The sequence below is a fragment of the Amphimedon queenslandica genome, unplaced genomic scaffold (assembly GCF_000090795.2).
Source record: "Amphimedon queenslandica unplaced genomic scaffold, v1.1 AMPQUscaffold_13509, whole genome shotgun sequence".
NCBI lineage: Eukaryota > Metazoa > Porifera > Demospongiae > Haplosclerida > Niphatidae > Amphimedon > Amphimedon queenslandica.
In genome coordinates, this window is record NW_003546255.1 from 317,772 (window position 1) to 328,326 (window position 10,555).

The window sequence follows — 10,555 nt, forward strand, 5'->3', positions numbered from 1 at the left end:
GCAGTAGGGTAATACAGATTTTTAAAAAAACATCAATGAACATCATAAATCACATATACCTTTGCCATCCCAATTGAAGTCGAGTTCAACTCGGTTTGACCGTGATTGGTCTTATCCCCTCTCTCCCATATGCCATAATCCTGTAGGTGTGGCTTTTAAATGGGTGTGGTCATACTCGGCAACTTACCGGTGTCCTATAAGCAGTTTCAATGTAGAATATCAGGTTTTGTATAAAGTCGACTTCGTCTAAGTTATACACTATCTGTATGCCTGGAATGACAAAAATTAAAACAATTTTTATTCCGCGTACATGTACATGTATTTCTCTTACCAGAAGCAGTCATTTGAGCCAGTATCAATAGAAATAGCGACGTGGCATCGATTTGTAGATGGCCCCATTCGTAATCACCAACAACACTAGCACAAGTACCTAAAAGTATGTACATGTACATTAGACATATTACATAAACTTACATGTACATGTACATATACACTTACATGTATATGCACATGTATATACATGTACTGTATAGCTGGTAATTCTGAAAATTTAGCATTTTAATGGTCATTTCTAAAATTAGCCATTATACGCATGCTCAATGGCACATGGCCACAATTTTGCCAAATTAAAAACCGCCAATCCCCAAAAATTTTGCAATTCGCCAGAAGTTTTCTCCTCCAAAATTACCAGCAGTATACATGTACATATGTGTACATGTACATTCGTACTCATGTTGAATTTTGCATGAAGTGCGTAGTCTTTATTAAGAGTTTTCTTGAAAGCCTCAACTTTATCTGCTTGCCCTAACATACACAAGAGCAAGCTCCTCATCAACCTCACGGCATTCTATGAGAAACGATTTTAAACTACAATAAATGTATTATTAAAGTTACTCTATTTATAAGTCATAAAATTATTTCCTCTCGTTGCACGAAATCACCATAATACCTTTTCAAGTTCTTTGGCCGCTTGCTTGTCTTCTTCACCCTCCCCATGGCCTCTGAAAGAGAGTGCCATGGCCCAAATTGAGAGAGCGCAGTAGACGTTATCGCGAATCCAAGCATGGCCCTGAAACTGACCACCAGGTATGCCATCTTTAGTAATAAAGGCGGGAAGAAGGCCAGTCACAGGATCCTAAATACAGATGTACATGTATATACATTAAATTTTAAAAATAATGCAGCTCTTTATGACCGAATGTCCCCTTTTCTCTTGCCTGGTAGCATAGTATGGTCTTCTCCAATAGATTGTGATACTTGGCTAAAGAGGCGACCTTGGAATCAGTCCTTTTCCTCCTCTTGTCTCTGACTTCCCTTCCCGCCATCTTGAGCGCCAAGATATACGGCAGTGAACGGAAGCAAATACGGGAAAGAAAAGGTTTCCCGCTAAAATCAAGTAATTCAAAATCACAAAAGGAAATTTTGAGTTCTTGATAGAATCCTTTATCAAGCCAATTTGAAAGTTATTCATGAAAAGACTGCAGCTGTGCAACGTTTGCAAATAATCAACTAAGTGCTTTTATTTTATTAACAAAATGATATTAAGATGCATTAATTTTTATCTTTAAATGATTGAAATGAAAATTATTAATAATGGGGATCTATAACAATTAATACACACACAGCAATAATAATAATAACAATTAAATTAAAATCCCTATAATAAAATTATTTGATATATAATATCCTAAAATCTAAGTACAATAAGAAACATTTATTTAAAGTGTGTGTGTGTGTGTGTGTATGTGAAGTTAGTACACAATTTCACAGTTTATCAATAAGGAGGAAGAAAAGAATAAAGAAGGAGAGAGAAAAAAGATGGAAGGAAATTTCACTTTATAATAATTAATAATAAATCTCTAAGTGTTTGAGGAGGAGTAGGATCAGCAGATAAAAGAATTGAGACATTGAGAGAGAGAGAGGAGACATAAATAGGAGGACATCTTAGTTGTCACCTCCTTCAGCAGGAGCTTCTTCCTCTGTAGAAAGAAAAAGAGAAGACATCAAAAGTGAAGAGAAAGCACAATGACAGGTAGCACAATACATGCACATACACAGCTAAAATAATCTCATCTACATTGAGTATTGGTTCACAATTATTATTACCTTTTGGTGTCTCTTCTTCGGTCTTAGTTTCTTCGGTTGCTGGAGCCTCTGCTTCCTCTGTCTTTGGTTCTTCAGTTGCTGCTGGGGTTTCCTCAGCTTTTGGTTCTTCAGGTGCTGGTTCCTCGGCTTTGGGCTCTTCAGCCTTTGGTTCTTCAGCTTTTGGCTCTTCGGGTTTCGGCTCTTCAGCTTTAGGCTCCTCTGCTTTTGGCTCTTCAGCTTTTGGTTCCTCGGCTTTTGGCTCTTCGGCTTTGGGTTCTTCAGCTTTGGGTTCTTCGGCCTTTGGTTCTTCGGCTTTTGGTTCTTCAGTTTTTGGTTCCTCGGTTGTTACTTCTGCTTCGGTTGTAACCTAAAATAAATACGGTCAATACTCATGATCAGTGCACGTGATCCATAACATACAGCAGTGGCTCCTTCCTTTGGTGCATCAGTAGTTTCTGTGGGTTTGGCTTCATCAGTAGCAGCTGCTGCTTCCTCTTTCTTTGGCTCCTCCTTCTTCACTGGTTCGGGTTTCTTTGGCGGCTCCTCGTAAAACTTTTCTCTTGCTGCTACTAATTTCTCGATCCATTCCCTGTCAAAAAAAGAATCAAAAACCTCAAAAATTAATCCAAGAGTGCCATAGCCTACTTGGCTAGTTCTGGTGTTTCTGCAACAAGATATACAAATTGGTTCTTATGATTGTTAAGTACAAAGCATCTCTCAGCAGCTATGTCTGCTGGCCATCCAGCGTTGTTGTGGTCAGAAGACCTTTCTACTACACTGGTACAAGACTAAGAGAGAGAGAGGGAGAGGGAGATGTAAAAGAGGAATAAAAAGAAGGTTGTATGTATACCTTGAGGAAGTAGTTGAGGTTAGTGCTCTTCTTCTTGTCGTCCTTGAATGATCTCAAGACTGCTCCCTCTTCCTCAAGTGCTAGGAACTCTGGCTTGAATTTCTTGAATAGCGGTCCTATTAGAGTAGCTGAGAGAAGATATAGGAAAATAAAAATAAACAAACGACCCCAAATATCAGTATAGAAGTACATGTATACATGTGAGTGTGATCATAGCTGAAGTTAAAGCTCACATCTTCTGATGATAGGTGACTCAAACACAACTTTACGATCAACAGGAGGTTTAGCTGGCTTTGCTTCTGGCTTAGCCTTAGCCTCTTCCTCTTTAGGAGCTAAAGAAAAATGAAAAAAATAAAACTGAATTTCTTTTAATTTTTTTACCTTCAGCTCCACCAGTTGCCTCATCAGTTTTGGGTTCTTCGGTTTTTGGTTCTTCCTCTTTTGGAGTCTCTTCCGTCTTTGGGGCCTCCTCAGTCTTAGGGGCCTCTTCGGTCTTTGGGGCTTCTTCTGTCTTAGGGGCCTCTTCAGTCTTTGGGGCCTCCTCTGTCTTGGGTTCTAAAATTAAAAAAAAATTAATTAATTAATAAAAGTAAAGGTTGCGGACCTTCGGTAGTGGTTGGTGTTTCTTGAGGCTTGTCTTCAGCTGCGTCAGACATTTTGAAATTTAATTATAAACTACAAAAAATGATAATATACCATAAATAAATGAAATTCCCAACCTGTCATTACATACAATAATAATTATTATGATAACGATACTACGACTTTCAAAACTGTTATCAAAAGGGATCGCACAGAAAACAACAACGACATAACAATATACATACACACATGCCTCCCCAAAACAAAGTAGCATAGTACAATATAATTACTAGCAAACAGTAGTACACATTAGTAGTAGAACACAATATGCAAATTGTAGGCTTCTTAATGCTTGCAATACAGTACTGGTGACATAAATAAGCATGTACATTGTATATATACATATATAATTAATGAGAACTCATCTCCTTGATATGATACATGTACATGTAAGCTAATTCATAGAATGCTAATGGGCAGACATGTGTAGAATTATCAGAATTAAGAGGGAGACAGAGACAATGGGAGAGAATTGGTGTTAGTATACTTAACACATTCCTTAGTACACACTGTGGCAATGCTCACACAACTGGTCAATTAGCGACCATATAAGGAGAGAACAGGGATCCTATACTATACTATACTATACACACTATTGAGAGAAGAGAATCACTGGACAAGGAGAAGTGGTTACTGGAGCATTGATAAGTATAATGTCAAGCCACAAGAAACAAGAACACACACATGTGCTCACACAGAGATAGATAAACATCAATATATAGTCAATAGATTTATACAACCACACAGAAGTGCACAGATTTTACTACATTTGAATGCAGTAGATCTAAATGTACATGTACATGTAGCAATAGTTCCAATGAAGTATAGGACAAGACTATAAAACCAAACCTTTTACACTTTATTGTTTATGACAATATAATGTACTATAGACCCATTGAGTATCTACAATATCATTAAACACTTTAAATAATAAATATACATGTACATGTACATGTAATAAATATACAGCTTACAGTACATGTTAAAATGATAAATATACATGTATAATTGATTGTGAGTGACCCATGTACTTGAAAAGCATTCAATACTTTTCAAAAATACCATAATCAAGCCCCAAATATGGTCAATGTCATCAGAGAACAAACGATAAACACGAAATGAAGAATAAACTGATTGTTTTGGAACAGGGAGAGAGAGAGGCAGAGAGAGAGAGAGAGAGCGGAGCAGACTGGTAGAGATATTACAAAGGAGGCCCCCTGTTGACATTGGGTTTAACAAAACACTTAGCAAATGCAACCAATGTGTATTTGGGTGCAAGTGTATGTGTACTTTAGAGGATTAGAGACTAATAGTACATATACTAAGAAAGGGCTATACACGATAATGTGTTTAAGTATCAGGCAATGTGTACTTTGGAGAATTAGAGAGATGACTATAAAGTGAGAGGATATGGGAGGCTAGAAAAGGAACAGGTTGTAGTCTATCGTGTCTTACAACTCCCAAAAGAGTAGACAAAATAGCACAAGTGGTCATAACATACAAAATAATAGTGTCCCACTCTCTCCTCTTTTAAAAGTTTTAAAAAACATCATACATGTACATGCATGGCTGCTCTTATATAAAATTTGCTTTTTTAGACGATAATTACTAGATTTGTCATTAATTATCGTAGGATGGGATACAAATGATCTTCACTTTAGCGATTAGCAGACCCAGTGCTACTTCTAATGCATTGACGCCTTTTACATATCGCCACACATAAAACCTGTTTGTCAGGAAGGCCAGGGAAAAAGGGAACGTGTGAAACTACTAACGAGGCAGTCACTGCACAGGTGGATGGGTTGTCATGGGAACTTGGTAAGCATGTGACCACTGGTTGTGATAAGAAATGTATTCTTAAAGGGTAAAGGAGGGACCAGGGGAACTAAAATAATAATTTTTAAGAGTAACACATGGATTCATGCATATTTTTAAGGTTGGTTTTTTAATAGGGGATTCTTAGGGTAGGGATTTTTACTAAGAAACAATGGACATATTAAAAATGGGAAAACAGGCCAATTAGGTATCAATTTAATTCAATAAAAGCGAGAGATGCACATGTATGGCTGGGAAACCAATGATGACAACAAAACCAGCTCTCTCTCTCTCTCTTCTCTGCCTCTAAAAGGCCCTGTTATTGAGGCGCAGGCTAAGGGATTTTGTAAAAGAACATAGTTATTGTCCCCGCCATTGCAAAAACAAAGAGGATTAGTAGGACAGCAGGAGACCAGCTGCAAAACTCACCTACACTGCAAAGGCAAAGAACGGCAAAGAGAGAGCTTCAAGACAGGAACAAAATGGAGGATGAAGGAGATAGTCAGGTAACAAAGACACTTCTTGATCCGATTCGTCTGCTCCAAGAGAAAAGATCTCAACGTCTTCCTGCGAAAGCCTTTTATAACGTGTCCGAGATCACGTGATCGCCTCCCGGTTGCATAGCAACGGTACAATAAAAATGGCCGACAATAAGTAGTTTTTGTACTATCTGCCCCTTTTCTTCTCTTTTTTAGGCATAGCAGGAGTTTTTAGAGTCTGAGGAGAGAGAATGGATATTGAACTAGCCCCTATATTCTATAATCAGGTATGAGACATTCCATCATACCCTTAATGTCAATTTTTGTATTTTTAAAACATCATAAATTTTGTGCTAATTAAAAATTAACTCGTACCACAAAAGTATTAATGTGCAATGTGCATGTATTTTTAAAATGTAGTCTCTGCTTTATTGTAAGGGCACAAATCAATAAAATTGATTTAAATCTAAACGACCTGCTAATGTACACTAATACTTGACCATATATGGTCGTGACACATGCCAGCACTGGTATGTGGTTGGCTACAGTTATTTATAGTAACATTACTATACTCCCTTATAAGGAGTTGGTTTAAAAATAGCAGAATTTTGAGAGTACCTTATTTACTGATGACTTTATGTAACAAGGAATGTATTTACACATGTAGATAATGTGATTTAATGTGTTAGTTCTGACCTGTACTAGCTATACATTATTAATTTATTATAATAATTAATACTTTTATGTGTATACAGACTCTGTGTGTATAGTTATACCTTATTGATACATGAATTGCTAAATAGAGATCAGACTATAGTACATGTGCATGTACATTTACATATCTTTAAACCTTATTTCCATCTCTTGGGTAGAATGTACATGTACATGTATCTGATATTCTTAATTGCCTTTTGTTTATATGATGTATCATACTTTTTATATCTCTAAATACTTTTTATTTATGATGTACAGTATGTATATGTTGAGTTACTCTTCCAGCTTCTCTCACTCTCTCTCTCTCCCTCTCTCTCTCTCTCTCTCTCTCTCTCTTTCTCTCTCTCTCTCTCTCCCTCTCTCCCTCTCTCTCACTCTCTCACTCTCTCTCTCTCCTCTCTCTCTCACTCTGTTTCATTGATGTGTGTATGTATGTTATGTACATGTTAATGTGTTGCATGTGTGTGTGTGTACTTAGGATAAAAAGGATTAATAATACAAGATGACATTTAATTAGTGGAATAGTAATGAGTAGACATGGAATGTCCTAATTGTTTACAGCATGAGCATTGATTACTCTCTCTCACCCTCTCTCTCCCTCTCTCTCTCTCTCTCTCCCTCTCTCATTCCCTCTCTCTCTCTCTCTTTCTCTCTCTCTCTTTCTCTCTCCCCCTCTTTCTCCCCTCCATCAGGTTGGTGCACTATCTTCTAACTGCATGAAAGTGCTCCCTTCCACAAAGAAAAATCCACAAAAAGTATTTTAACAATATAATAATGATGGCATTATAAATATGCATCTATCCTTTCACTCTCAGATAGTTGTGGGCGATCAGGATGGCGTCCTTACAACGTTTGGAATGAAGAAAGGTGATCCACAGATTGTATTTAAAACACTTCCTGGACCTCCTATAGCTACATTGCAACTCAGTAAGGAAAGAGAGAGAGAGAGAGACAGAGATCAAAAGAGAGATTGATTGTTGCTATCTTTCAAATACTACTTGCTGTAATTTTGAGTATGAATGGGACATGAGAGAGAGAGAGAGAGACAACAATATTATTACCCACTAGCTAATACAATATGTAGGTGTTTGTGTGTATAAATATGGCGTGTGTGTATACGTTATGTATTTGATTTGTTTGTGTTGGTCATATTCATATATGACTAATGGACAAAACACAGGACATCTGCGATTGGTTCAGGATTGTTGTCCTCACTCAATCTTTTGACATATTATTTTGTTAATTACATGACACCTCTAATCTTTCATTCGCCCTTCCTTTCATCTCTTTATGTATTTGTATCTCGCCTATTCTTTAATCTCTTTATGTACTTTCTTTCTCTCCTCTCTCTCTCTTCTCCTTCTCTTTCAGATGGTGCTCCTGGCTCTGTTGCTGATAGAATATTTGTCTCAGCCGGTGCTGAAGTTAAGGCATTCACAAAGAAAGGGAAACAGTTCCTCTCGTTTGATAGCAACCTCACGGAGCCCATTAGAAGCATGTGAGAAAGAGAGAGGGGGGGAGAGAGAGAGGAGGGGGAGAGAGAGAGGAGGGAGAGAGAGAGAGGGAGGAGGGAGAGAGGGGGAAAGAGAGAGATGAGAAATAATGTACATACAGTAGTAGAATTTAGTACCATAAATGAATGCATAAAGAAGGTAGAGAACATACACATGTACACTATAATAGAATTAACAGGAGGTAGGTATGGAGGTCAAAGTAGCAAGGAGACAGGCAGACCAAAAACACTGTATCACACACACACACAAGCCATGATAGAAGACTGGCCATAGTAAAACACATTATATTAAGAAAACTACAAGCATAGTGTGACTGATCATGATTGTCTGATAAGGCTACCAGTGTACATTATGTCCTTTGTACATTAATGTAACTCTATTCTTCACCTGACCCTCTGCAACTTGTAGTACTGCCTACAAGCCTACAACCAGTACATGTTTACTGGTAATGCTACATTATCTCTATTTAATGTTGCCCTCATTACATAAGCTGCTATATTAATGGCAGCTAGTGTATAGTTCCACCTTTTCCCACTTATAGAGGTCAAAGATTAATTAAGATACAATGTGTATGAATGGATTCAGCATATAATGAAAAGAAATAAGATATAATGTGTGTGTGAATCCCCATTAGCAATACTTAGTCAGGCTACATGATTTTACCATTAGTTTATGGCTGAATGGAGTTGTTTTAGAATTTAATATGTTAATGAAATTTTTGGTGTTTCAACATAGCATATACATACGAGCTGTACAGTGTACATGTATTAGTATCAAATGGTATATGAAAGGTCTGTGAGTCAAAGGCTACTAGTTTCAGTCTCTATTGATGTCAAGTGTGAACAAACCAACCTACACACTTTAGGGTTTAATTAATTAGGCAACCGCATGCATTAGAATATTATTAGGATATTATTAGGATATCATTAGGATATTATTGGAATATTATTAGGATATTGTGTTGTCATGTACATTGCTAGTATATTCTTAATACTGAAACTATTATCGTTGTCATTGTTATTGGATGATATAGCATGGAAGCATTGAAAAGGAAAGCAATATACAATGTGCAGTATGTGTATACTCACTATACTCTAATGTACCAGGAGCTAGCTTCAATCTACGTGTATATAGGCCAGTATATGATCATTCAGTTATTTAAATATTATTATTATTAAAGGCTGGGCTGTGTGTTTACATATGTACAAAATACTTAAAATTAGCATTCGATTATATCTTATTATAGTCTGTATATTATATTATATTACTACTGCAGTACATTTATACTTAGACTCTGTTTTTATTTAATTTTTACAAGCCTATTGCAGTGTATATACTGATCGAAACAATATTATTATAATAATTATTATTTATTTTTATTCATTACTTAGGTATGTAAACGGCAGTCACTTATACACAGTCGGTTCATACGTGTTCAATCATTACGTTGACTGTATTGACACTGATTATTACTTATCTGCTGACACCATTAACTCTGTCATCTGTCTACCCGAGACAAGCCACGCCTCTTCCTCGGCAGCCCGAGGGTTGGTACCAGTACTGGCATGCGAAGATTGTGCACTCAGGGTCTTGAAGGTGGGTGGGGTTTGTTGCTATGGTGACAGACTAATGAGAGTGTTAAATTTTCCTGTAATCACTATTGCATGTAATTGCATGTACACGTACATCTAGATGCATGTAGATCATGTACGTGTACATGTATTTTTAATTTCTTCATATAAAGGGATCTGAGCTGTTGTATGAGTTAGAAGTTGCTGGTCCTCCTACCACGGTTGCTCTCAGTGAAGAAGGTATTTCGGGGATGGATCTGGTCTGATTGTTATAGTTGCAACTTTTATAGGCGGAGCTGGGCGTGGTTTGTTGTACGGTACGAGTGACGGAAGACTAGGACTTGTTAAGATACTACTGTACGTGTTATACATACATGTACATGTACATGATTATTTTTTCTTTCTTTTTCTCAGGGATGCTCCAGAGTATTGCTGGGATATGTTAAACGAAAAGAAATACGGGAGTAAGTGCATATACATGTACATGTAACCTAATCATGTATTTAGTACATGTGTATGAGGCACATACACATGTACATGTACATACACACCATTCCTTATGTACATATCATATTTCACTTACTCTAAAATCCTTCTTGTGTAATTAATTGACCACTATTGTAGGTGTGTACATGTACATATTGCAATACAACCATGTTTATTATATTGTATAATTATGTTCATTATTGTATTCATGTTTTAATTCTTATGTTAGTGCATGTGTTTTTATTGAATGTGTGTGTGCTGGTTTGTTGGTGTGTGTGTGTGTGTGTGTGTGTGTGTACATGTACGTGTGTGTATGCATGGAATGTGGTTGGTAGTATATTGTAAGATGAAATGTCTAGAGATCACTGGAGAGAGACTAAGCTAGTTTTTACAGCCACT

At 36.9% G+C, this 10,555-nt stretch overlaps 3 protein-coding genes across 4 annotated transcripts in view; 1 reads left to right on the forward strand and 2 right to left on the reverse strand.

Moving 5' to 3' along the window:
- LOC100639306 (probable phosphorylase b kinase regulatory subunit alpha) overlaps nt 1-1,359 on the reverse strand; it is a 7,373-nt gene extending 6,014 nt beyond the window's left edge. The window contains 6 exon segments of the mRNA XM_020006942.1: nt 42-140; nt 188-270; nt 332-430; nt 730-847; nt 950-1,135; nt 1,218-1,359. Of these exon segments, the coding sequence (XP_019862501.1) occupies nt 42-140; nt 188-270; nt 332-430; nt 730-847; nt 950-1,135; nt 1,218-1,325 (693 nt within the window). The 5' untranslated portion in view covers nt 1,326-1,359.
- Nucleotides 1,360-1,668: 309 nt separating this feature from the next.
- On the reverse strand, nt 1,669-5,963 carry LOC100639434 (neurofilament heavy polypeptide-like). Of its 2 annotated transcripts, none has more exons than XM_020007463.1 (9): nt 5,826-5,963; nt 3,540-3,610; nt 3,317-3,490; nt 3,169-3,267; nt 2,936-3,063; nt 2,731-2,873; nt 2,506-2,674; nt 2,107-2,452; nt 1,669-1,979 (listed from the first exon to the last, which is right to left on the reverse strand). In XM_020007463.1, exons 2-9 carry the CDS (start codon nt 3,589-3,591, stop codon nt 1,945-1,947), a joined length of 1,146 nt encoding a protein of 381 aa, XP_019863022.1. In that variant the 5' UTR covers nt 3,592-3,610; nt 5,826-5,963; the 3' UTR covers nt 1,669-1,944. The 2 variants fall into 2 exon arrangements, with proteins under 2 accessions (XP_019863022.1, XP_003383606.1); XM_003383558.3 differs by having other exon boundaries at nt 5,822-5,963.
- Nucleotides 5,964-6,016: 53 nt separating this feature from the next.
- Nucleotides 6,017-10,555, forward strand: part of LOC100639559 (Bardet-Biedl syndrome 7 protein homolog) — an 8,627-nt gene continuing 4,088 nt past the window's right edge. The window contains exons 1-8 of the mRNA XM_020007437.1: nt 6,017-6,158; nt 7,278-7,340; nt 7,401-7,512; nt 7,957-8,083; nt 9,491-9,695; nt 9,844-9,910; nt 9,961-10,027; nt 10,085-10,134. Of these exons, the coding sequence (XP_019862996.1) occupies nt 6,123-6,158; nt 7,278-7,340; nt 7,401-7,512; nt 7,957-8,083; nt 9,491-9,695; nt 9,844-9,910; nt 9,961-10,027; nt 10,085-10,134 (727 nt within the window). The 5' untranslated portion in view covers nt 6,017-6,122. The remainder of the gene's footprint in view (nt 6,159-7,277; nt 7,341-7,400; nt 7,513-7,956; nt 8,084-9,490; nt 9,696-9,843; nt 9,911-9,960; nt 10,028-10,084; nt 10,135-10,555) is intronic.

Bases quoted from the DNA above. Each gene is read 5' to 3' on its own strand.
- LOC100639434 (XM_020007463.1), bottom strand. From the start codon at position 3,591: ATGTCTGACGCAGCTGAAGACAAGCCTCAAGAAACACCAACCACTACC. The intron at 2,874-2,935 runs GTATACATACAA...TCTCTCTCTTAG, and splicing joins ACCTCAACTACTTCCTCAAG to TCTTGTACCAGTGTAGTAGA. The intron at 2,453-2,505 runs GTATGTTATGGA...TATTTATTTTAG, and splicing joins CAAAGGAAGGAGCCACTGCT to GTTACAACCGAAGCAGAAGT.